The sequence below is a fragment of the Marmota monax genome, unplaced genomic scaffold (genome assembly GCF_021218885.2).
Source record: "Marmota monax isolate L192 unplaced genomic scaffold, Marmota_monax_Labrador192_F-V1.1 WCK01_AAM20220418_F8-fsc00078, whole genome shotgun sequence".
Classification (NCBI taxonomy): Eukaryota; Metazoa; Chordata; class Mammalia; order Rodentia; family Sciuridae; genus Marmota; species Marmota monax.
The window spans coordinates 6,333,135-6,360,064 of NW_026694865.1; the positions used below are offsets into that span (position 1 = coordinate 6,333,135).

A 26,930-nucleotide genomic window follows, 5' to 3' on the forward strand; every position below is an offset into this window, starting at 1 on the left:
CCCAGTTGCAACCAATAGCCCTCCAGTCCCCTCACCCAAAGCCACATAAATGCCCTCGCTGCTGATGAGGGAGACAGATTTGAGTGTTCTCCTGTCTCCTTGTCAGATGACCCACAATAAGGTTCTTCCTTTTGGCAAAAAGGCAGTCACATGGTACTGGGTTCTATGCATGTCATGCAGCAGATTCTTGCTCAGTTATAGGAATCTATTCTGTTCAGTTTTTTTGTCTTAGGAGACATCAATTTTTAAATTATGGGGTGAAGAATGAACTTTCAGCATCCCTTCTGCACCCCTTTAAATCTCTCCTTGTCCTTCCATACTCTGTTCCAGCAACACCAATCCTCAGATGCATCTATTGCCACACCTCCAGGCCCCTGCATAGACGGCACTCTTAACTGAGTCTGTCCTTTCCCCACTACTTTCTCCTCTGTGAACTTCTCAGACCCCCTTCTTCAAGGAAGAATAAATCCCATAATTCTTCACACTCACCCACTATAGGGCCACTTACAGAATATTACACTTACTCAGGTCCAAGCCCCTCTCCTTCACTCTAAGCTTCTGGGGGCAAGAACTATGGGCTACTTACCTCCGTACTGGCTCCGGGCAGGCTGCCAGCACAGGGGTGCTCTGGGACTGTGTACTGGTGGGGCCACGCTGAGAGCTGAGCTCACACAGAACCCACCCAGGATAGACTCTTGCCTGCTTTGACACTGTTTGGATTTCCCAAACAAAAGAAATGAGGATTGAATCTGAGAGATTAGTTCAATGTTTATTTAAGGACATGCTTTTTTACCTCAACAAAAAAAAATACAAAATTCTTTTTGTAAAATTCATCCAAATAAATTATCAAAGTCCCATGTACTACAAAAGACACCTGTAATTCCGGCTACTCAGGAGGCTGAGGCAGAAGGAGTTGGAAACCAATTTATTGAGACCCTATCTCTAAATAAAATAAAAAAGGGACAGGGATATAGCATGGAGGTAGAGCATTCCTGGGTTCAATCCCCAGTATTGGAAAACTTTTTTGAAAAAAAAAACTTTTCCAAATGGAATAGATGATGGCCATGTTGCCCAAGCTGGTCTTAAACTCCTGGATTCAAGCAATCCTCCTGCCTCAGCCTCCCAAGTAGTTAGGACTATAGGAATCTGCCATCACAGTTGGTCTTTTCTTTTTCTTCTTCTTCTTCTCTTTTTGTTTTTGTTTTTGTTTGTTTGTTTGTTTGTTTTGTTTGAGATGGGGTCCTGCTATGTTACCCAGGCTGGTTTTGAACTCCTAGTGTATTAATTAGCTTCCTGTCTCTGCAACAAAATATCTGAGATAATCAACTTTTTAAAGAAATATTTTTATTTTATTTGTTTATTTATTTTTTTTATGTGGTGCTGAGGATCAAACCCAAGGCCTCCCACGTGCCAGGCAAGTGCTCTACCGCTGAGCCCCAGCCCCAGCCAGATAATCAACTTTTAAGGAGGAAAGGTTTATATTTGCTCACATTTCAGTCCGCAGTCACTTGGACCTGTTGCTGTGGTAGCACAGCCCATCATGGCAGAAGCACATGAAGGAGGATGTCTGTTCACCTCCGGGCAGCCAGGAAGCAAGGAGGAAGAGGAAGAGACTGGCATCCTGATATCCCCATCAAGGGCATCAAGTGACTTAACTTTCTTCTAATAGGCTGTACTTCCTAAAAGGTTCCACCACTTCCCAATAGTGCCACCAGCTGGGGGCCAATCCTTCAACCCACGGGTCTTTGGAGGACATTCCAGGTCCAAGCTACAGTACCTGGGTTCAGGTGATTCTCCAGCGTCTGCTGCCTGAGGATTACAAGTGCATAGCACTGTGCCCAGCCTGATGGGTTGATTTTTAAAAGCTTTTTCTTTTATTCCTTTTTATAATTTTATTTTTAGATCTAGAGAAAAGTTGGGCAGAAGGTACAGAGAATTTCAATATATCCTTCTTTTATTTATACAAGTAGAAGCAAATAAAAATATATTTTTGGTTTCTTTCCTTTCTTACACAATCAGCATACCATATGTACTGATCAGATCTTGATTTTTTTCTACTTAATTTATTCTGAAGCTCTTTTGAAACAATACTTGGAAAGTATCCATGATCTTTTGTTTTAATTTTTTTTTTAAGAAAGAGAGAGAGAGAGAGAGAGAGAGAGAATTTTAATTTTTTTTTTTTTTTTTTTTTTAGTTTTCAGTGGACACAACATCTTTGTATGTGGTGCTGAGGATCGAATCCGGGCTGCACGCATGCCAGGCAAGCATGCTACCGCTTGAGCCACATCCCCAGCCCCTCTTTTGTTTTAATTATTGAACCATACTTTATTTTACCCATCCTCTGAAGATGGTCATTCAGTTTATTTTTAAAAAACAAAAGATTGACCAGGCATGGTACTGCATGCCTGTAATCTCAGTGGCTTAGGAGGCTGAGGCAGGAGGATCATAAGTTCAAGGCCAGCCTCAGCAATTTAGCTGAGGCCTTAAGCAACTTAGTGAGACCCTATCTCAAAATAAAAAAGTAAAAAGGGTTGGGGATGTGACTCAGCGGTTAGGTGCCTCTGGGTTGAATCCCCAGTAACAAAAATAAAATAAAAAACAAGAGATTGGAAACAATGTAGTGATAAAAAACCTCATATGTCTGTTATTAGGTACATATATTGACTTATCATAGGACATGTCCCTAGAAGTGGGATTGCTGGACCAAGGGGGAGAGATGTCTGTGGTTTGGATAGACAAAGCCAGATTGCCTCTCAGAGGACTGGACCACTGTGTATGCCACCAGCCACAAGTGACAACTGAAGCCCCTTTCAGCTTTAACAGTTCTGATTCTGTCTCCTGTCAGTCCCGGCCCAGGGGAGAACTTTGTGGGGAGCTTTTCTGAGACGTGGGCTCCTAGAATGGCCACAGCTGTGCCACACAAGAGAGCCCACACTAGATACCAATGGCTTTCTGGCAGAACTTCTAGGTTATTCTGCACAGATGGTTTCTGAATTGTAGGAAATCAAAAAGCTTCCAAAGAGTCACATTTTCCTGGAAATCTACTCTCCTGCTGGGGTGACCGAGCCCCACAACCTGTGCTTGCCTGGCACCTGAAAGCGAAGCTCAGATTGGCTCTGTGGTCCAGTGTGGTTGTCACTTGTCTATTTACATCTCAAACGACTGAGGTGGGGGGTGTAGCTCAGTGGTAGAGCACTTGCCTAGCATGCCCAAGGACTGGGCTCAATCCCCAGCACCACCAAATGTGTATACATGTATTTTTTTCAAACAATTAAAATAGGATAATATTTAAAATCCATTTCCTCAGACCCACTAACCACATTTAAAGTGCTCAATAGCCACAGGTCACTAGTGGATACCATCTTGGACAGGGCAGATAGAAAACATTTTTGTAGAACATTCTACTGGATTATACTGCTCCAAAACAGTGACCCTTTGTATGCAGCTATTAAAAATGAAAAGAGGGTTGGCATTTAGCTCAGTGGTAGAGCATGTGCTCGGCATATGCAAAACCCTAGATTCAACCCCCAGCACCATAAAAAAAAAAAAAAGTACAGAAGAATGACAACTAAATGCCATCAGTGATCCTGGACTGGATCCTGGTCCAGAGAAAAGACATGAATGCTCAACCAGCAAAATTTGGATCAGGTCTGATATTAGCAAATAGCATTGCACAGTGTTAATTTCCTGGTTTAAAAGAGTATACTGTAGTTACGTAAGACATTAATATTTGGGAAAGCTGCTTGAAGGGTATTTGGAAATTCTTCATACTATTTCTGCAACATTTTTGTAAGTCTGAAATTATTTCAAAATTTAAAAAGTTTTAAAACATAAAAATTATAAAATAAGGGCTGGGGTTGTGGCTCAGCATAGAGCATTTGCCTAGCACATGCGAGGCGCTGGGTTCGATCCTCAGCACCACATAAAAATAAATAAATAAATAAAATAAAGGTATTGTGTCCAACTACAACTAAAACATATTTTTAAAATACTTTAAAAAATTATACAATAAGAGGGGAAAATGAGCATGCACTTGTAAGGAACCTCTCCCATAGACATGCCAGGCCAGGCTGGGACTCACTAAGTTGCTAGCTGTAAAGAACAGCAGCCACAGGCATGCTTAGTCACAACTGGACACAGTTGATTAGGACCATCATCTAGAGACAGGCAGAACAACACTGGAGCGTGATAACAATGAGCACCAACTTGGAACTGCACATAAACTGCTTGTCCTGCCACATCAGAGAGCTTTGCTCTGAGGAATAAGTGAGACTGGCCACCTTGCTGTCCATCCATCCCCAGATCGAATCCACCATTCCCTGATGTCCAACCATCAGCTGGAGAGAACCACTGGACAATAACAACATCTGCTCTTGTTAAGAGAAGTTGTGTGGCATCAGAGGTACTTTGGGGCTGGAGGTTGCCTTAGTATTGTGTGATGTGCTTGTAGTGTTTAATTAGTGTACATTAGATGCAGTTAGGGTGCTCCAACACAACCAACACTTTTTGCATTAATTGTTTGTGTTTGATGATTGGTGGGATCAAATATACGCTTGCATTTAAAGACAATCCACCTCCAAATAATTATTAATAGCGCCACTCACAATAGCACCCCTCCTGTCCAAATATACAAATAAATTTGTAACTACAGGTAGGACAAGCGTGCCCAGGCGTGGACAAACACACACCTGTAATCCTAGCTGCTGAGGCTAAAGCAGGAGGATCACAACTTTGAGGTCAGCCTCAGCAATTTAGTGATACCTTGTCTCAAAATAAAAAAAATAAAAAGCTGTTGGGGATGTAGCTCAGTGGTAGAGAGCTCCTGGGTTCTATCTCAGTACAGCAAAACGCAAGCACACACTAACAGTGAACAAATTAAGAAGAGTTCATTTTGAAAGAGACAGATGAAGCCCTTTCCCCGGGTTGGGTGGGAGGCCTGCTGGGTTTGACAACAGACCCCTGGGCAAGTAGCTACTCCTCCCTGGGCCTCAGTGTTCTATCTGTAAAGATGTCCCTTGAATAGCAGGGAAGAGACTGTGAGTGTCCAAGAAAATGGAGGTGAAAATGAGCAAAGAGTAAGGACCTGGGACGGGATCATTGCAAAACCTAGAACAGGCCTCTGGACCAGTCCTCCCCAAAAGGATTATAAGCATTTGCCTGCTGGTGTCTGCTTCACTACGCACTTCAGTAGAAACAGTTGTGGGTCTGTTAACAGTGGTCATTTCAAAAGCACTTAAGGGTTGGTCATCTTCTGTTCAGGTGGCCCCTGATTACATGGCTGTGCACCTCCTGGGGGCCTTCGGCTCAGCATTTGCTTTCTTCCTAATACTCTCTGCAAAACACAAGAATCTTATGGCTTCAGTTCTACCCTCCAGGGCAGGTTTTATGTTTTAATTTCCTGCGGGACTTGGTGCTAAGAAAAGGTGCAACAACTTTATATGAGAATATTTTGGAAAAAGATAAAAGCCATCCCTAATTCCTCCACCCCCAAATAATTCTCTGCTTTCCCACCTTGCCTATGGCAGCCACGGGACAGCCAGCACCCTAGGGACATTACAAGTTTAAAACTTTTTTGTCGTGAGCTGATTTTGTTTTTTAATGAGGAATTAGTGCCAGACCTTTTATCCTCCTGGCCTGAAGGTCCCACGGGACTCTCTGAGTCCCAAATCAGGATTTTGGTATTGGCATGATTAAGTAGGTTGTGATGACCTCAGAAGTTTTATTTTCCAGATCTGACTGGTTCAACTCATATTAAGCCAGTTGGGTTCTCAAGTCTTATTTTGTGAAAAAGAAGTCTGAAGGCTGTTCTAGACTTATTCCAAACTAGGGGCGAAATTCAAGGCATGGAGGGTTGGCAAGGGAGAGATTATAGGGGGCTGTGAAAATCAGAGGGTTCGTTTAGGCCGCCCACTCTCACTACAGGGATGGAGAAACCAGGGCCAGGGGTCACTGTGATTTGCCCAAGGCTCCTCCTGGGTTTGAGGAGGAAGGAGGGCTAGGACTAGGAATCTGGAAGATTCAGTTAGCATCACAGCTTTCTGGTCTGAGCAGCCCCTTGGGGCTGGGCCACATTCCAGCTAGGGGACACAGCTTGTGAGTCCAACTCTTACCAGCCAGGTCTCTCCTGCCAATGGCCACCAGGCCCTCGAACAGCGCTTTACTGGGATTCTCACCAGCCATGACCACGCCATGCAGCCAGATGAGCAGCATCCTGTGGCCATGCTCCTGATAGCTCCTGGTGCCTGAGGATGACAAGGGAAGAGAGAGGAGCCATCCATGTCTATGTGGCCTTCTGTAGCCTCCTGAGCATGCCCAGCTACAAAAGAGGCCAAGGACCACCTCAGGCCTCTCTAGCAGGCTCAGCCCAGAGGTGGCTGGGGGTGGGGAGGAGCCGCATCTCAGATGGGGTGGTGTCAGAGTTTGTATCTCAGGGACCTAGAACATCCCTAGTCCCAGGCTTTCTCCTGAGCATCTGCTACACAACCTGTCAGTGTCACTCTGAAGAAAGAAATGGCATATGTCCCTACGGTAGCAGGATGCACACAATTATGTGCCTCATCTCTTTGACTGGTCACAATCTGTGCCTTGCATGCTAGTGGCCTTGTTTTCCAGTGAGAAGAGGGCTTACTGAGAGGCAGAGCTGGCCATGTTCTTTTCCCTACGCTAGATGTTCTCAGCCTTACCTGCTCCTTGGAAAGATCCGGGAAGCATGGGAAAATATTGGCACCATGGGCTCACCTCACCCCAATGCAGATGTGCCCGAGTCTGGGTATGGCTTAGGCCTTGAGCAGTTTCAAAGCTTCTCAGGTGATCCCAGCATACAACCAGGTTTGGGAAGTAACTGTCCACACTATCCTGTGTCCAGTGTTGGGGGTTAACGTGTTTTAAACCCTCATGACTAAGTCAGATTTTCCTGCCTGGGATGCAGACAGATGCTTGGCCACATCATCAGATCCAGATTAGTTGGTTCGCTGTATCCTGTGACTTTTTGTGTTCTTCTCTGGGTCCTCAGCAGACACTTCCTCATGGTGCTTGCCCTTGATGTGACTGGTGGGAAAACTCAACTGGTCAACCCAGTTACCTCAACACAATTAAATAGTATTTGCCCTGACTCCCACAATTTACAAATCTCCTTTATCATACATGAGAATTCCTATCTGTAATAGAGTTTACGTTTGGACTCTCAGCTTTGGTTGATTCTGAAGACTGTGAAGTCCTCAGGTCACTGGGAGGGAGAGGAGGGCATACACCCTGTGCAAGGGGCCAGAGGTGGGAAGGGGCATGTGGGTTGCACAGCCTTTTTCCTCAGGAGCACAGAACAACTCAAGTGCCCCTCACCCCTCTGTGCCTGGTTGCTGGCGGGGAGAAGGCTGGTACCTGTCCACTGTTGCTCGATGGCATAGATGTGTGCCTCGGTGAACTCCCAGGAACATGCCAGCTTCTTCCACTCCTGGGGCCGCAGATACCTGGAGGCCAGTCGCCACAGCACAGAGCGGAACTGCTGTGTTTCTTGCCGATGGTCCTGCTTAAAGGACAAGCTCTCCCCCGAGGAGTCACTGGGATCCCTGCATGAAAGGTGGTCCTGTGGGAAGATCCCAAAAGTGAAGAAGCCATGGGGGAGGGGGTTTCCGTGCCAAGCTCCCTCTCGTGGTCTTGAATAGGAGTACTACAGGGCTGAAGCCCCAATTACCCTACGACCACCTCTGCTGAGGAGCCTGGAACTGGAGTCAGTGGGGCCTGAGGCTCAATGTCCACTGGAACCATGACTCCATGCCATGCCTTGGAACCCAAGGTGCTCGCACACTCCTTCCACCCAGAATTCGGTTTCTCTCCTCCCTGTCAACCCCACTGCCATAGTCAAAAGAGCACTCCTGTGCCACCTCCTCCAGGAGGCCTTCCCAAATTGCTCTGGTCAGAAGCCTTTCTCTCTCAGTGCTTTTTGTTTGATTTGGTTTTCGATTTGTTTGTGTTTTGGGCCCTATGCATGCTAAACAAGCCTTCTACCACTGAGCCACAGCCCCAGTCCCTTTTGGGGTTCTTACAGCATGTTTGTCAACAGAATGACTCAGAAGCTATGGCCAAAACCAGGCAGGCTTACCAAATCCCAGCAAATAGTGAAGGCTGGGGTTACAGGGTCCTTCCTAGGCAAAGTGGGTAATAACATTAGGGGTTACAAAAGAATTCAGAAATAGCATGAATTAAACCCACAAAACCCAAGGCCCCCCTAAAGGTAATGGATGTTGCGTTCTGGTTGTTTCAAAATTCGAAGTGAAAAAAATTACCTGGCATTTGCAGCTCCAGATCTTGCATCCTGGTCAACCATCTGTGGCCAGTCACCTGGGAGGTGATGATCCAGGAGCCTGGTTCTCACCAGGGTGTTAAAAATTGTTTCTTAGGGGCTGGGGTTGTAGCTTAGTGGTAGAGCACTTGTCTAGCATGTGTGAGGCTCTGGGTTTGAGTCTCAGCACCACATATAAATAAATAAAATAACATACATCAACAACTAAAAAAGAATTGTTTCTTAGGGCCAGGCATGGTGGCACATGCCTGCCATCCCAGTGGCCTGGGAGGCTGAGGCAGGAGAATCACAAACTCAAGGCCAGCTTGGACAACTTAGTGAGACTCTGTCTCAAAATAAAATAAAAAGGACAGAGAGTGTGCTCAGTGGTAAAGCACTTATCTAGCAAGCACTTGCCTTGGGTTCAATCTCCAGTACTTTGAAAAAAGTTCACATTAATTTCAAAAACTAAGGCAAATGCAAAAGTTTTCTATGTATGAAGACATCCCCAAGGACACCCAAAAAACTCCCCATTCCCTATTCCTATTTGCTGATTGGAACAGCCCATACGTGACTTTACATTGTGTTCCTCTGCTTCCCCCAGTCTATGGCAGATATCACCAATCATTTCCAGCACACTTTCCCTCTAGGTTCAGAAAGTTGCCTAAATGAAATATTCTGCAATTTCAATCACCCAGAGATGTCAGTGAGATGGAACCAACTTGCCATCTCCTTATTCACCCATGCAATTCGGTCATGTGCATTCGCCAGGAGCTACTGCAGTGTCCAGCCACAAGAACACAGGCGTGGACCTCAGTCTCAGTTTGCCTGGGTGCAAAGCAGGGATTCTCACCCACTTGGAGACAGGGATCCCAGAACTGGCCAGGACCCAAACTCAAAACCAGCTCTACCAGTGGAGCATGGGACCCCCATACCTTCTCCCACCTGTAGAAACGGTCTGCTTTTATGATCATGTCCACCAAGTTGACGTGGTTGCTGCGGGCGGCCACTGCCAGGGCGGTTTTTCCTTGCTGCAAGCAAGAGGCAGAAGGGAAGCCCGAGTTTCCAGTGCATTGTGGCCTCTGCCACTGACTATAAACAGCCTGTGAGCTGATGTTATCCCCAACCCCATTTTTTTTTTAGTTGTAGATGGACACAATACCTTTATTTTGTTTGTTTATTTTTTTATGTGGTGTCAGGGATTGAACCCAGCACCTCACGCATGCTAGGCAGGCGCTCTACCACTGAGCCACAACCCCAGCCTCCCCAGCCCTATTTTTCAGATGAAGAAATCAGAGCCCCGAGAAGAGAGTGTGGGCTCATTGGTTCATGTTTGTTCACCCTCCCGCTGGTGCCAGCTCCTGTGCCCCAGGCCTCCCAGTCACCTCCAGGGACCCACAGTGGGATGGGAAATTGCTCTTGACATCTGGTCAGCTTCCCCAGGGGCCCAGCTCAAAGCAGGGAGCCCTTTCCCAGGCCTAGCCTGATCCTGGTCCCCAACTCTGACCCCACCACCCAGGCTGACCTTGCTGAGTGAGGTGTGCAAGTGCCCTCCCCTCATGCACCTGTGATCTCCAGCCTCATCCCAAGCCTTCAGCTCCTCAGAGACTTCCAATCACCGGAGGAGGTAGCCACCCACAGGCACAAAGTGCCAGGAAGCGTCCCCAAACCCTGGTGCATATGCAGAGGGTGCTGGGTGGTGATACAGTACTCCTGCTACCCCCGAAACCCCTCAATGTAATTCAGGGAGTTTACAATCTGGTGGGGACCAAGCCATAGCCATAGCACAAGCCTAGGTGGATGTTGAGGGACCTCAGAGGAGGGAAGGCAGGGAGTGGGAGGGCAGGAATGCTTTCTCAAGGAGGCTGCTTTTGAGCAGGGGAGAGGACTGAAGGAAAGAGACATTTGTAGCAGGGTCTCCAGCAAAGAAGGAGCCATGATGGCTCGAGAGGGAGGCCGGCTCTGAGCAGAGGTACCTTATCTCTCAGGGTTAAGTCGACCCGAGCCACGAGGAGCATCTCTGCTATGTCCTGCCAGGCGTGCTCAGCGGCCAGGTGGAGGGGCGTCTGCTGCCTCTGGAGAAGCCAAGGGGACAGATGAGCAGAAAAGCAAGTATGGTGGCCTGCTGCTCAGTGCCAGGGCAGGACCAGGGTGGGACACGCCCAAATGGGCCTTAACAAAGTTATGCTGTGGGGCAGGGGGTGGGGGTGAGCTGGGTTTAATCATTAACATAACACTCCATAATGAGCCTGGTGAATTTCTAGTCCTTTTACATATTTGAGATCATCTTGTACATACACTCTCAATCTTATTTCTCCACCTACCATAATGCTTGCCATGTATTATAAACTTTGATAAATACCATTTTTACTAAACTCTGTAATGGCCTATTTATGCCTGTACCATAATTTACCTAATCACTTCTCTATTATTAAATTTTTGGGTCATTTTAAAATTGAGAATTAATAGTGAATAATGTTTTAGGTTGATTTTGGAGCAGGGGGTGTGTGTGTGTGCAGAGATCAAGCCCGAGGCCTTCCTTGCACACGCTGAGGTACATCCCTATCCTTACAATAAAAGTCTCTGTGCATGAACTTTTAATATATTTCTTGAGGCTCCATTCCCTGAAGGGCAAATGCAGATCTTTGCAAAGGTATATGACATAGTCTGCCAAACTGCTTCCCATTCTCCAGTGGTTGTGTGGGCTGGCACTGACTGTGATATGATTGTGGGGGTGGTTGTGGGGACAGGGATTTAAAAGGGCTCCTTATAGATCATAACTTCAGGACTCAGGACTCTTGTTATATAAGAATGCCCCCTTCACCCATCCCCTGAGAATTTTCTCTAGGGAAAAGAAATCAATGAAAGTTGAATATGAGGTGTTTACTGCAGCATTGTGTGTGTGTGTGTGTGTACACACACATATATATAATACCTAATATTATATACAATATTATGTATCTTATATAATAGATAATATTATATGTACTACATATATAACATATACATATTATATACATGTGTGTGTGTGTGTGTGTGTGTATATATACATATATATATATATATATATATATATATATATATAATCTATCTCATAATAAAAACTGGAAAACATCCAAAATGTTCAAAATAGAGAAATGGTTAATAAAATGATACGCTTTTAACAGATATTCAAACAACATTTTAAAAAAATGGTACTGGGAATTTAATCCAGGGGCACTTTATCACTGAGCAATATATATTCCCTTTTTATTTTCTTATTTTGAGACAGGGTCTTGCTAAGTTGTTTAGGGCCTCTCTAAGTTGTTGAGGCTGGCCTCAAACTTGTGATCCTTCTGCCTGAGACTCCCAGGTTGCTGAGATTACAGGCGTGTGCCATCACAACTCAGCATCAAACAACATTTTTAAAAGCTAAAAAGAGTAACAACTAAGGTTATCATTACATATAATTATAATGTACCAATAAAAATTATGGGAAAATAAAATAAAATAGAAATAAAAGCTAAAAAGCAAATTTCTTTTCTCCGGACCACTCTGGGAGTCATGGCCCAGCCCTGCCAGCCTTAGAGAGCACCCAGAGGCTCCCTGGGCCTGGATGGTTTCTGTAGACACTAACATTGTCGATGGCATCCAGGTTACTGCGGGCCTCGATGAGGAGCTGGACCAGGGCAGGGAAGTTGTGCCTCACAGCCAGGTGCACAGGAGAAGTACCCTGCTGTGGGAGGAGACCCACGGATCAATGGACGTGTCCCTCCCAGGACCTGCCCGGCTGCAGGTTGGGGCTGGGAGTCAGGAGCAGGGAGGGGTAGAGTGCTTCTGGGTTTGGCCCTTTTGGCATCTTAAACTACATTGGTGGTCTGAGGCAGTCACAGACCACCTGAATTCCTGAAGCCATCTGTAATACTGGTCCTCAAAGTGAGTGAGGGTCTGCACATCCAAGATTGAGACTACTATGCCATCTTGGAGGTGTGCTCACTGGGTGACACTGGACAAACCATTTCCTGTCCTCTGCTATCTTCATCTGGTAAGTGATCTTTGCTAAGGCCTCTTCTGGCAACACCACCTTCAGATTCTCTATTAATCCACATGTCTCAGAAGCACACATTCTTAATAGTTCTTCACCTTCAAATGGAAACACTGAGCTTCAGAAAACTTAAGCAGCTTTCCCAAGAACACACAGCACGGGCCAGCATGTAGGCAAGTGCCTGATAACTATTTATGTATGAAATGAATGAATAAAAGAATCAGACAGGAACAAAAAAGAGACTTAATTCCAAGCCCAGTGCTCATCCAAGACCTCTTTTGAGGCTGGGGAATATCATCCCCAGGGGTCCCCTTTAGTCCCCTGACTAAATAACACAATGGAGACACTTCCCCAGCATCCCCCTCTCTAGGCAATGGAGTAACGCACATATTGTGGAAGAGCTTGAAGCCAGTGAAGATGATGGTATAGATCTATACTTATTGTGGAAATTTATGTTCACCTGTTCAGTATAAAAGGGTTATAGAACATATAAATATATATATATTTCACAGAATGCCCACTATTGTCATTACCAGTTTAGGCCAAGGTCAGGGGAAGGTTTTTTTCAGTATTAGAAAACAAGATTTTCACAATACTATCATTTGTAATAAACAAGGTGATTATCTATCTAGACAGGTTAAGATAGTTGCCCCTACTCTGCCCTAGTAGAATTAATTTTAAAAAGTCATCTAGAAGCCAGGAGCAGTGGCACATACCTGTAATCCCAGCGGCTTGGGAGACTGAGGCAGGAGGATTGCAAGTTCAAAGCCAGCCTCAGCAACTTAATGAGGCCCTAAGCAACTCAGTGAGGCCCTCTCTCTAAAGGACTGAGGACATGGCTCAGTGGTTAAACACCCCTGGGTTCCATCCCAAGTACCCCCCAAAATAATAATAATATAGAAGAGAAGAATATCCAAGTGAATAGCATTTCTATATTAAAGCCCACAAGAAATGACACAAATTTAAAAAGCTACCCTGTTCACAATGATGGGCAAACAATATGAAATGTCTATGAAGGGTATAACTGTAAATGATTAAGACTCATGTAAACCAGAAGTTACATAAAATCACTGAAGGATGTGAAGGACATAAAGAAATAGCAAGACATCATGTTCCAAGTGAAAAAGTTAAATATTATAAAGATGACCACTGTGTCATTATTTTCAGGTTTAATGTAATCCCAAACCCCGAATGTCAAGTGCCATGAAAAGAAAGTTTTAAAATCCAGGTAAAATTACTCTGAAACTTCAACCGTCTCCTGAAATCATTTGCCAGATGAATGTGGTATCAAAATCAGGCCAAAAGAAGGCCTGTGAGAGGGGATGAGCCCAGACCGGACAGTGGCCCAAAGGCAGGAGCCATCATGGTGGCTTCCCGGGAGGTGGCAGGCTAGAGATACCAAAACAAAATATGCTGGATATGCCTTGGTCTTCCAGGAAACAGGTCTGAGCCATGTGGTGGGGAAGGAGAATGGTACGAAAATATGTTCAGCTTTTTCACTATTTTACATTTTGTCAATAAAATCCAAAAGAATCAAAAAGGACAAAAGGTCTTCCCAACCCATCACCCTTCTGCCCCATCCTCCCTACCCACCAACCCCACTGATAATCAGTTACTGCTTTTCTCAAGCAGGGGGCACTACTGGGGATTGAACCCAGGGGTGCTTAACCTCTGAGCCTCATCCCCAGCCCTCTTTATTTTTTATTTTGAGACAGGGCCTTGCTAAGTTGCTGAAGCTGGCTTTGATCTCACGGTCCTTCTTCCTCAGCCTTCCAAGTGGCTGGGGTTACAGGCATGTACCACCATGCCCAGCTCCAATTACTGCTTTTATCTGACTAATTCCAGAGATTTTTTAAGTATATATACAAGCAAAACCTTTTCTAATTCAAATTTAAAGTTTGAAAGTAGATTCATATGTAATTAGAAAACAATACAGAGATATCTAGTGTGTGCTGTAGTCAGTTTCCCCAATGCTATTGTAAATATCCCAAGGAGGGTATTGACAAGATCAGAAAATCCACTGATATTTAGACTGCTCCAGTTTCACCTGCGTTTGTTGTGTGTTTACTTCCATGCAATTTTATCACCTGTGTAGGTTTCTATATCTGCCACACAGTCAAGACACAGAACAGTTCATCACAAGGAGCCCTTATGTTGTCCTTGTATGACCCTTCTCCCTCCTCTACCTCACCCCTATCCCTAACCCCCAGCAACAAAATCTGTTTATTTCTATTGTTTTCATTTCAAGAATGTTAAATACGTGGGCTGGGCATGGTGATATACACCTGTAGCCCCAGCAAATCAGGAGGCCAAGGCAGGAGGATCAGAAGTTCAAGGCCAGCTTCAGCAACTTAGTGAGACCCTAGCAACTTCATGAAAAAGAAAGAAAAGAAAAGAAGAAAGAAAGAAAGAAAGAAAGACTGGGGATGTAGCTCAGTGGTAGAATGTCCCAGGGTTCAATCACCAGTAGCGCATACACCAAAAAAAAAGAAAGAAAGAAACAAAGAAACAAAGAAAGAAACAAAGTTGTAAAAGTAGAATCAGACAGACATAAACTTTGAGACTGGCTTTTTTCACCCAACATAATTCCCTTGAGATCTATCCAAGTTGTTGCACATGTCAATAGTTTCTTCCTTTGCATTGCTGAATTGTATTCCTTACATGCTGTGGTTTGAATGTGGCCCCCAGAGTCCACGTGTTGGAAACTTAATCCCCAGTGCAACAGTGTTGGGAGGTGGGACCTTCAAGAGGTGATTAGGACATGAAGGCTCTGCCCTCCTGAATGGAAAATGCCATTATCTTGGGTCAGGTGCAGTAGCACATGCCTGTGATCCCAGCAACTGGGGAGGTTGAGGCAGGAGGGTTCCAAGTTCAAAGCCAGCCTCAGCAACTTAGCAAGGCCCTATGCAATTCAGCGAGACCCTGTCTCTAAATAAAATATTTAAAAAGAACTGGGGATGTAGCTCAGTGGTTAAGCACCCTGAATTCAATCCCTGGTACCAAAAGAAAAAAGAAAGAAAATGCTGTTATTTCGGAAGTGGGTTTGAAAATTAAAAATAAAAAGTGGTGGGGATGCAGCTCAGTGTTAGAGCACCCCTGAGTTCCACCCCTAAGACCAGGGGAAAGAAAGACTCAGTGCATAAATGAGCAGAAAAGAGGAGCAGACAATTCAGCTGGGACAAAGTGCAAGCTTGATTTCAGTCCCGTTCCAGATAGAACATTATTTGACTTTCCTAAGTGCTGCCAGCTCCCCTGGTCCCAGCACCGACCACCCTCAATGGCTGAAGTGCCCCTTTCTCCCTGCTGTGCTTCATCAGTGTGGTCATGGGAGACTTTGCAATGGGGACTCCTTCAGTTGAGGCCCCCACACTTACATGATCAGCCACATTGGTGCAGCCTCCTGCATGAATGAGAGCCCAGCACATGTCCTCAGAGCCACCAAGAGCTGCGTAGTGGAGGCAGCTCAGCCTTTTCTAGAGGGAAGGAGGCATCAGTGCAGTGTCACAGGTCCTCCCAACGCGGGGTTGACACAGCACTCTGGGATCCATCTGCATCTCACAACCTGCGGGGGGCTGAGGGCAGACATCAGGAGACCTGACTACCTGGGTGAGGGCGTTCACGTCACTCCCGGCCCTGAGGAGCAGCTGCACACAGTCGGGGTGCACTCCTTCAGCAGCCGCATGCAGAGCCGTCAGACCTTCCTGAAACACACAAGGTGGGTGAGGATGGTGGGGAGGCTGAGGCCAGACCCCAAGGTGACAACCCTGTGCCATGGCTCCTAGGCCCCGTGGGTGCTCCACCACCCACTACTGAGGACGAGGGTCTTGGCCATTTGTGGCATCTGAGCCTGCATCTGATATTCTCACTGTGTGAAGCATGGACGGGGCACCTCAGTTCTCTGCTCCACATCTCTCTTCAGGTTCTCTCACCCTTCAAGCCATCGCAGCCCCAGCTTCGTCTATTTCCTCCCACTCAAGCCAGGAAGTCCTCCCTGACCATCCTAGCCAACGTCCCCCCTGTGGAACACACAAGGAAGTCATGGTAGCCCATCATGCCTTGCTTCCACCCAGCCTGGATTCTGGATTCGGTTTATCTTTTCATAATTGGCGTTTTTCTGAGAACCTACACTCAGCTTCCAGGCTTCAGGGCCTCAACCAGGAGGAAATAGCCTGCTCTACAGGCTGGGGTTCCTCAAAGGTAGGAAGCCAGTGAGTATCCCACATCTCTGCATCCCCCAGGTGGTGACTCACCACATTCTGCTCCTCCAGGTCCAGCCCGATGTCCACAAGGCGCTGCAACACAGCCACGTGGCCCTGGCTAGCAGCCAGGTGAAGGGCTGTGTTCCCCTCCTGTAGGGAGAAGAGCACCGGAGAGTCCAGCAGACATGGAGCCCTGGAGGCACACAGAGACTCACAGGATCCCAGCAGCACTGCCCCTCATTTTACAGACATGTTAGCTAAGGGCCAGAATTGACATGTCCAGGATCACAGGACAAGTATGTGACAAAGTACAGCCTATACTCTGGACCAATGCCACACTGTTCCCAAGAAATGTGTCAAAAACTACAACCAGGGCACCTTCAAGGGCAAATCCTTACACTTCAAGGCAGACACACTGCTTTCAAAATAAGTTGAGCATAGTGGTGCACACCTATAATTCCAGCTACTTGGGAGCTTAAGGAAGGAGGATTGCAAGTTCAAAGTCAGCCTCAGCAACTTAGCAAGGCCCAAAACAAGTTGGTGAGACCCTGTCTCAAAATAAAACATTTAAAAAAAAAAAAGGGGGTTGGGGATTTGGTTTAGTAGCATCCCTGGGTTCAATTCCTGATACCAAAAATAAAATAAATAAAAATTTAAAAGGTTAGGGATATAGCTCAGTAGTAGAGCACCCCTGGGCTCAATCCCCAGTATGATATAATTAATTAATTAATTAATTAAAATCAACCCTACTTCACCCATACCCACCTAAAGCCAGTTGCCCCAGGTATCCAAGCCTGTGTTCAGAGACACATAGGAAGCAGGTAAACCACGAGGGGCGCACATATACCCCCAATTAGCAGGGTGCAGAGATGATTGTGGGGCTTTCTTCTTCCTTCTGGATTATAAACACCCACGTTCTGCTCTCCAAAGCTACAAGTACATTCAGGGACTGCCTCACAGGGAGTTTTTCCACTTTCCTGGGGCAGGGCAGGGGACTGGGGCAGGAGCTGGGCAGAAGGTGGCCTTAGCCTTGGGCCCGATGCCCTCTTCCCCCACCTGGGGGATGCCCAGCCTCTTTGCCTCTGTGTGGCCTCATCAGCAACATCTGGCCACTCCAAGTGGCCTGCAGCACCTCTGGGCCCTCACTTCAGCAGGTGTGGCTGACCTGTGCTATCCTTGACTCTGAGATCCATTCTCCTCAGCAGACCACAGGGTCCTAAACTTTGAAAAGCACCCCTCCCCAAATAAGATTTAAAATAAAAACACTTCTAATCTGAAAAACCGAAACTTAACAGGGGTATGCAATTCTAGAAGCTGCTTTCTAGAATTTCTGATTCTGGATGCATTCGCCATAGCTAGATTTTTTTTTTAATTTTTAATTTGTAGATGGACATAATATCTTTAAATTTATTTTTATGTGGTGCTGAGGATCCAGTGCCTCACACATGCTAGGCAAGCTCTCTACCACTGAGCTACAACCCCAGCCCTCAGTAGATTTTTCTCCTCTGAGTTTGATGCTTCTGTTTTCCTGGGGCCCTGAGGTTTTGCCTCCAAGGTGAGCCTGTCCTGCAGGGGGCTGTCCTTTCCTTTATCCCTCTGTGTTCCCAGTTCCTGCCACAGAGCAGGACCTGCTCAGCCTGTCTTTTCAGAATAAAGGAAACCAGTGTAATCTGAGTCTCTTATCCTCAAAAACTAAACGTGGACAGGTCCAGGGCAGACTCCAAGGGTTTGATGCCTTAGGAGGCAGCCTGGTGAGTGAGAGGAACATAGGGTATATCAAGATGCTGTTTTCAAAGCCCACACTACCTTTATCTTGCTGTGGGACCTTGGCTAAGGCATCTCCCCCTCTGGGCCTCAGGTTCCACAGCTGTAAAAGCAAGAAAGCTGCACTGACCCTTAATGAAGACCCCTTCCAATGCCAAGATCCTGTGGTGTGTTTGTCTGTGAGCTCCCTGTCACTACTTACAAACAGAACTCCCTTAAATCCTGGCCAAGCACACCAATCAGAGTACCCATGTATTATTAATCAGAAGATTAATAATGGAGCTCCTCCCTTTGTTGAAAGCATCGTTTAGAATTTTGCCCAAGGACTCACTATGGTCCACCGATATGAGTCATTTTCAGGGTAGTCTCCCCTTCTCAGCTTGGTGAAATCCTGCTGGTAAGCTCTGCACCCTGAGTGAACTGCTCCCATTCTATGTTGCCACAACCATGGCAGAGCATAAATGCAGATGCATGGCTACCACCCCCCATCTCCTCCCCACATCCCAACAGTAGACACCCTGGAACAACAATCCTGCTCAACACCCTCCAGACAGCACCACCAACCAATCAGATTTGCTGTTCTGATTCCCTGACAGAATAACAGCCCCTTCCTAGGACTATGGTATGGATTTCCTCCAATAAGAAACTGCATGTTGGCCATATTTGTGGCCCAGCCCATAGCACAGGGTGGACCACAGTATGTGCACTGAAGTGCCTGCTGGGTGAACATCAGACACACTCTGATCTGTCTCTGGATACTGCCCCCCAGCACAGCTGGAGTCAGAAGTAGGCACAGGAAGCGGGGCACGGTGGCACACGCCTGTAATCCCAGTGGCTCAGGAGGCTAAGGCAGGAGGACGGCGAGTTCAAAGATAGCCTCAGCAAAAGTGAGATGTTAAGCAACTCAGTGAGACCCTGTCTCTGTATGAAATACAAAATAGGGCTGGGGATGAGGCTCAGTGGTTGAGTATCCCTGTTCAATCCCCAGTACCAGAAGAAGAGGAGAAGGAGGAGGAGGAGGAGGAGGAGAACAATGACGACATAGGTGAGGTGCCAGAGTCAGGAAGGTAGCAGGAGGTTTTGCATCCTGGTCAAAGCCCAGACTTCACAGTCACAGTACCTTGTCTTTGACACTGTGGTCACAGCCAGAGCCCACGAGGAAGTCCAGAGCATCCAGCTGCCCGTGCTCAGCAGCCCTGTGAAACGCCGTCCTTCCCAGCTGGCCAGGACGAGAGAGAGAGTGACCTTCCTCACCCTGTCAGTGGGCATGCCCATTCTGCCCACTGGCCTTTGTTTCCCTACCTCTCTGGGCTTGCAGTGGCCTCTCCTGTCCAGATGTTCTCCCCCTTACTGCCCCTTGCCCCACACATCCTGCATGGAAAAGCCTGGACCTCACTTCCCAACAAGGGCCACTTGTGGGGAGGGTCTCCCACTGCAATCCTTTGGTGGCTCCCTGCTGCCTACTAAATGAAGAACAGATTCCTAAGACTGGGGTGTATATCTCCACAAGGGGTTCCCCATCCCTCCCATCTCACCCCAACCCACCTTCCTTCCCAAAATTCCAGTCCATCTGAACTCTGGGGCTCCCCATGCCTTCCAATCTTACCCCAAATCCAACTCCTTCAATGCCACCCTCTCCAGGACACAGCAGCAAGGCTCCCTTCTGTGCCCTGTCGAGTCCTTGCCAGGGCCTTTCTGAGGCAACTGCTCATGTTCTGCTTCTATCCCACCCATTTGTGCCCTGAGGTCTCCCCCAGACCAGTACTCCAGGTGGGACACAGTCACCCACAGATCAAAGGATGCACTCCAGAGTGCAGTAAGCCTCTAGGGCACAAGTGGCTCCAGGAGCCCCAGCCCATAGGAGGGAGGAGTGGCCTTGCCATTCTCACCTTGTCCGCGTGGTCCAGGGCTACATCCTCTAGGTCCTCCATTATGAACGCCAGCACAGGCACATGGCCTTTTTGGGCTGCGCAGTGCAGCAGAGTCAGGCCGTCCTGGAAACAAGCCCAGGGTGGGCCCTGCAGTCTGAAAAGGGAGGCCTTTGGCATGCCTGCCTGTCTCCCAGAACCAGGTTTTCCCATGGAAGCCACATGGTAAATCAGGAGTGGCCCTAGGCTGACCCACTGGGGCAGCCACTCAGCCTCAGCTGGGCTGGTAGGAATAAGGATGCCAGAGGTCAAACTCCAGCATCACACCCATCAGCTCTGTGGTCTTGGGCCCGTTGCTTCTATCTCTCTGAGCCTCCATTTGGGCACAAGTCAATTAGGATGATCGGGTTAGAGGACTACTTGGCATTGCCTACAGGAAAAGTATTTTATAACTGAAAAATGATTTTTAAATGTAAGGTGAGGTCATACAGCACTCACTGTTCCCAAAACATCCCCCACAGAATAGTTGAGAATGTTCTAGGCCTTTGTCTCCCTTCATAGAGTTACAAATGAAGAAGCAAGTGACTAAGGGCTCCCTGTATTCAGGTCACTAGGAGTTGACCTCTGGTGTGCAGGAACTAGAGGAAGTGGCCTGGTTAGGGGGAGGGAAGAGGCAGGAAGGTCTCTTGAGTTCAAAAGCAATATTTAAATGAGAGAGATTGCAAATTCTATGCTTATGACCCAGAGCTCCTACCCCTGCCTGCACCAAAGCCAGATTATTTGGAACATTGTTTATCAAATAGTAGATTGCAGTCCATCAATGGGTCATAAAAATCAACAGAACAATCGTCTACATCTTCATGGCGTCAAAACTCAGTGAGTATACTTTTTTATTTGTGTATTTCACTGTATATAAAGAAACTGAATTCCAATGATATGCTTGCTGAAGTATTTAGAGGGAAGTGCGTTGAATTTACTTTGAAATGTATCCAAAACACATAAAGAACTCTAAAAATTCACCAGTGAGGAATTAAACAATCCAATTAAAAATAATTTGGCTGTGGAAGTGCCTGAGTGCTGAGTCCCCACACTTACAAGTTGGGAGGACTGTTGGAGCCCAGGAGTTCAACACCAGCCTGAGCAATACAGAAATCTCATTTATCTCTCACACGCACGCAAATACCTGTGGCACACACCTGTAATCCATCTATGTAGGCAGCTACAGCAAGAGGATCTCAGATTCGAGGCCAGCCTGGGCAATTTAGGGAGACTTTGCTTCAAAATCAAATTTAAAAACAAGGCCGACGTAGTGGTACACACTTGTAATCCCAGTGACTCAGGAGGCTGAGGCAGGAGGATCTAGAGTTCAAAGCCAGCCTCAGCAACTTGGCAAGGTCCTAAGCAACTCAGAGAGACCCTGTCTTAAAATGAAAAATAAAAAGGGCTGGAGATGTGGCTTATAGGTTAAGTGTCCCTGGGTTCAAGTGTCCCTGGGTTCCCTAGTACCAAAAAATAAAGTGGGTGGAATGGGCTAGGGGCATAGGTTAGTGATAGAGCATTTGCTTAGCTTGAGGGAGGCCTTGGGCTTAATCTCCAGCACTAAAAAAAAAAAAAAAAAAAAAAGGCATATAAAGGATAAGAAACCGGATCAGTCCTTTCAAAATAATAAGAACACCACCTTGGTGTTTTATTATTTTGAAAGGAGATAGCAAATTTACATTTGAAAAATTACCTGACATTATTAGTCATTATTGGAATGCAAATTAAAACCACAAAAAAGATCCTAACAATAGAGCATGAAAAGGGAAAAATGCTGACTTTACAGTAGAGAAACCTACCAGATGCCACCTTCACCAGAGGATCAAGGTCAACATCCCTAGTGATAAGTAATGTTGGTATCACAAAGCCCCTAGTAAGACAAGATGAGAAGGGCATTGCTCTGTGGCCTTTAGCTCAAATTTATAAGTGAAGACTGATGATGAGGAAAACATCAGATAAACCCAAATTGAAAGGCATTCTACAAAACACTTGACTGCTACAAATATGCCAAGGTCATGGAAAGCAAAAAAAAGCTGAGAAGTTGCCACAAAATTGGAAGACACTAAACAGGTAAGATGACTAAATGCATTATAGGATGTTAATAAAAAGCAGGTGAAATGTTAATATATCCTAAACTACTTTAAAATGTAGAATTGTGCTACCCTTCTCATCAAGAGATCAAGAATCCAAGTCAGTATTTTCCTTCCCTTGGACCTAGGCTGGTCCTGATGGGCTCTGGCCCACAGACAATGGTAGAAGTGATGTCATGTGGCTTTTCAGCCTTGGTCTCAAGAGACCTTGCCTCTTCTGCTCTTGCTATTTTTCTGCCCCAAGGCAGCCATACAGGAAGTCCAGGCTGGGCAAGGTGAAGATCAGTGACCACCTGGAGAAACTGGGTCACAGCACAATTCACAATTGCTAGACTGTGGAACCAACCCAGATGCCCTTCAATAGATGAATGGATAAAAAAAATGTGGCATTTATACACCATGGAGTATTACACAGCACTAAAAAATGACAAAATCATGGAATTTGCAGGGAAATGGATGGCACTAGAGCAGATTATGCTTAGTGAAGCTAGCCAATCCCTAAAAAACAAATACCAAATGTCTTCTTTGATATAATGAGAGCAACTAAGAACAGAGCAGGGAGGAAGAGCAGGAAGAAAAGATTAACATTAAACAGAGACATGAGGTGGGAGGGAAAGGGAGAGAAAAGGGAAATTGCATGGTAATGGAGGGAGACCCTCATTGTTATACAAAATTACATATAAGAGGTTGTGAGGGGAATGGGAAAATAAACAAGGAGAGAAATGAATTACAGTAGATGGGGTAGAGAGAGAAGATGGGAGGGGAGGGGAGGGGGATAGTAGAGGATAGGAAAGGTAGCAGAATACAACAGTTACTAATAGGGCATTATGTAAAAATGTGGATGTGTAACCGATGTGATTCTGCAATCTGTATTTGGGGTAAAATTGGGAGTTCATAACCCACTTGAATCTAATGTATGAAATATGATATGTCAAGAGCTTTGTAATGTTTTGAACAACCAATTAAAAAAGAAAAGAAAAGAAACTGGGTCACTACTCTAAACATCCCAACCTTCCTTACAGAGGCCCCGACACGTGGGTGAGATCCTCTAGAGCCAGCCAGCCTCAACCACCTGCCCGCTACCTGCAACCTCATGGGGGAGCCCAGGCAAAGCCAGAACTTTCCAGCCAGCCTCAGAATAAGAAGTCCTTATTGCTTTAAGACATTACGTTTTAAATAGATTTGTTGCCAAAACCAGAACATAAAATAGAGGGGATCTGCTTGACTAGAAGAACTCATTACTCAGAACCCCATCCTCCATATACACCAAGACACCCCCCATTCTAGAATACTGAGGCTCCCATTTACAACTCCAGCAAATCTATCAGGACAGCCACTGGACTCTCCAGGGCTACTGAGCTCCTCTGAGGCCATGCTGGGCCAGGCAGGCAGGACTAGACAGGAGGACACTGAGCTCCAATGTGGGTATCTTCCCAGGGCGCTCTTCTGAGGCTCCCCACTCCCACACTCCAGCTCCGATCCTGTGACCCAGGAATATCCTTCCCAGAAGTTGTCAGTTGTGCCCACTGCCACTGGCAAGATCCTGACAATAGCCTGAGCCAGATTTCATATGTGCCATGGCCCTTTTTGGCACTTGGTGAAGCCTATGAATTTTCTTAGCATAATGTTTTCTTAAATAAATCATTTGGGAAAAAAATTTTAATCAAATACATAGGCTTACAATGATGTATTAGTTTCCTATTGCTGCTATAACAAATTACTATAAACTTAGTGGATTAAAATAGCACAAGTTTATTTTCTTATAGTTCTGAGATCAAAAGTCTAAAATTGGTTGGCAGGACTACATTTCCTCTGGAAGTTCTGGGGAGAATCTGTTTCCTGGCCCTTTCCAGCTCCTACAGGCTACCTAAATCCCTTGGGTCATGACCTGCATCACCCAAATCTCAGCTTCCTTCATCACACCCTCCCCTGACTCCCTGCTTCCTCCCTCCTTCCCCTACAAGGACCCCTGTGTATGCATTAGACCCCTGTGGATAATCCAAGATAATCTCCCTAACTCAAGGTCTTTACTTTAATCGTATTTGCAAAATTCTTTTTGTCGTGTTAGGCTCTGGGGTTCACAGGTTTTAGGGATTAATATATGGACATCTTTGTAGGGGGGCATTATTCTGCCTGTCATAAGAGAAAACCAATTTCACTGAAATATAGTTATCAAAATATTAAGAACCAGTTTTCAATCTAGTAACATTTGTTTCTTTACTGATACATTAAACAATACCATTAGTAAAGAGTCTGATTGGGGCTGAGGATGTGGCTCAAGTGGTAGCGCACTCGCCTGGCATGCGTGCGGCCCAGGTTTGATCCTCAGTACCACGTACAAAGATGTTGTGTCCGCCGAAAACTAAAAATAAATATTGAAAATTCTCTCTCTCTCTCTCTCTCTGTCTTAAAAAAAAAAAAAAGAGTCTGATTACCACCATAATTTTAAAGTAATGATGAATGTAAGGAGTATTTTTTAAAATATTTTTTTAGTTGTATATGGATACAATACCTTTATTTTATTCATCTTTATGGGGTAATGAGGATCAAACCCAGGGCCTCACACATGTGAGAGGAGTGTTCTACTGCTGAGCCTCAGCCCCAGCCCAGGAGTATTTTAATATAACTGCAAAGACTTTAATTAATATGAAAACAACTACATTTTCTTTCATTGAAAGAAATTTTAGGTTTTCAAGTAGACATTAATGAAAATAAATATGCACTTTTTTGGATCCAACTTTATAGGTCCTCTGAATTCTCTCCAAGGACCCATGTTTGAGAATTCCTGGCCAAAAGCATTTGGAATAAGAAGATATTTGCATTTCCTGAAGGGCCAGCAGCACTCTAAAAGGTAAGAGGCCAGGGGAGGGTTCCCCGCACTCTGACCTGCTGGGGCCCTCCTCCCTGAAACCACACACACACCAGTGAGCCATGAGGGCTGCTGGGTTCCCTAGGGTGCCAGCACCCAATCTTGTATGTCATATGCAGCGCTGTGCTGGCTTCTCCTACAGTTCCAAGGTGTAAGAACATCCCCGGGGGCTGGGGATGTGGCTCAAGTAATAGCGCACTCGACTGGCATGTGTGAGGCACTGGGTTCAATCTTCAGCACCATATAAAAATAAAATAAAGATATTGTGTCCACCTAAAGCTAAAAAATAAATATTAAAAAGAAAAGAGAGAGAGAGAGAGAGAGCATCCCCATTCCTAAGAGGAAAGCTGAGGCTCAGGCCGATAAAGTAACTCACTCGAAGTCCCGGGGTTGGTAAATGGGGTCCTTCCATCCCACCACTGAGCACAAGGGAGGAGGGTGGAGGTGAACCCACCTCCCTTTTTGTTCATCCTCCTAAATTACCCTGGGGGGGGGTGTTTGTTGACTTCTCTCCTATAAATAAGGAGGCCAACCAGAGGGCTGGGGATTGTCCCAGCATTACAAAGTAGTAAGAGGTGTGGGAACCAAAGAAAAAGCCTGTCACTTTCCCTGCTGTTGCAGCTGCTGCTGCTGAAAACACTGGAAGCTCCTCCAGACCTTTCTCCCAAGCCCCAGGGGAAGCAGCCAGCTTGGAATGAGCTCAGCACAGCTTCTGACGGGGGCGGGGGGGCGGGGGGGGGTTCTCAGAGAATGGGGCAAGTTGGGAGCTGCAGAGGCAGGAAGGGACAGAGTTGAGAGCAGATCTGTGTGTCTGGGGTCAGGGGGAGCCAACCTCAGAGGGCAGGGGCTGTGGGCTGGGTCTTACCTTGTTCTCACAGTGGATCTTGGCCCCAGAGTTGACCAGGATCTGGAGGATTCGCAAGTGACCAAACCAGGCAGACAGGAGAAGCGCGTTCATCCCAAACTGGGGGAAAGGACAGAGAGGTAAAGAGAATAAGGAGGCGTGGCCATGCCACCTGGGGCCCTGCATCTACATGGCCAAACCATACAACCATAAGGACTGTAAGTGCCATTCAGTTACAGAGAGCACCAAGCTTTAGGAACTTAAAGACCAGGAATTTTGGGGGATTATTTTGCTAGATCAAATCTAAAAATGAAACAGCTACCATCTACTCTCATCATTGTTCTATAAGGAAGAACCATTTTTTAAAAATATGAAAGGAGCCAACCTCAGAATACATTCATTATAATCCAGAGTCATCAAAAGCATACGATTTTGTCCATATTGTCTGACCTGATGGCTGGTGAAGACCTCACCCAGGACTGAGCCTGAGAATCACTGTTGAAATCTTCCTAGAACATCCCCCAGGTGATGGCTTTGTGTGCAGCACTACCTGCCTCACAAGACAGCCACACACGGTCAGACACCGCTGTCAGACACTCCTAGCCCTGCCCTGCAGTTGGCACTCTGGCCCCTTTCACCCCGTGGTCCCTCTCAGCAGCTGGAAATAGGTTGATCACCCATTTGAGGGCTGCTTTAACTCCACTTCTGAGTGCTCCAAGGTCATCTCCAGGGACCTCAGCCATGTTAGGGGCCCTGCATGGTGAGGACAGTCTTGACCACATCACTTCTGGGTCTTCTCTTGGAAATGGGGCTAGGGTTGTGGGGAGGAGAGATATTGCTGCCACACCCCAACCTCAGCTAGTAATCAAGTCCCCCTCATGGTGGGACCTGGGACCAGAGAGAAGCCAGAAAGGAAAGAAGTATTTCCAGATGCCCAACTACCTGTGAGGCTGAG

General features: G+C 46.2%; 1 protein-coding gene and 1 long non-coding RNA gene across 5 annotated transcripts in view; one reads left to right on the top strand and one right to left on the bottom strand.

The window, feature by feature from the left end:
* Window positions 1-4,867: 4,867 nt before the first annotated feature.
* Ankdd1a (ankyrin repeat and death domain containing 1A) overlaps window positions 4,868-26,930 on the bottom strand; it is a 29,624-nt gene continuing 7,561 nt past the window's right edge. The window contains exons 4-15 of one of the 2 annotated variants that reach the window (XM_058573285.1): window positions 25,997-26,095; window positions 20,155-20,259; window positions 19,386-19,484; window positions 16,553-16,651; window positions 15,905-16,003; window positions 15,677-15,775; window positions 11,895-11,993; window positions 10,255-10,353; window positions 9,214-9,309; window positions 7,378-7,582; window positions 6,111-6,242; window positions 4,868-5,332 (exon numbers count right to left, since the gene is read on the bottom strand). In XM_058573285.1, coding sequence (XP_058429268.1) covers window positions 5,271-5,332; window positions 6,111-6,242; window positions 7,378-7,582; window positions 9,214-9,309; window positions 10,255-10,353; window positions 11,895-11,993; window positions 15,677-15,775; window positions 15,905-16,003; window positions 16,553-16,651; window positions 19,386-19,484; window positions 20,155-20,259; window positions 25,997-26,095 — 1,293 coding nt within the window. In that variant the 3' untranslated portion in view covers window positions 4,868-5,270. The remainder of the gene's footprint in view (window positions 5,333-6,110; window positions 6,243-7,377; window positions 7,583-9,213; window positions 9,310-10,254; window positions 10,354-11,894; window positions 11,994-15,676; window positions 15,776-15,904; window positions 16,004-16,552; window positions 16,652-19,385; window positions 19,485-20,154; window positions 20,260-25,996; window positions 26,096-26,930) is intronic. The other variant, XM_046426650.2, reaches the window with a different exon arrangement.
* The window catches only part of LOC124080628 (uncharacterized), a 39,327-nt gene continuing 33,247 nt past the window's right edge, over window positions 20,851-26,930 (top strand). For 2 of the 3 annotated variants that reach the window (XR_006847746.2, XR_006847747.2), the window contains exons 1-2: window positions 20,851-21,009; window positions 25,008-25,113. This is a non-coding gene — a long non-coding RNA (uncharacterized LOC124080628). The remainder of the gene's footprint in view (window positions 21,010-25,007; window positions 25,114-26,930) is intronic. The other variant, XR_006847749.1, reaches the window with a different exon arrangement.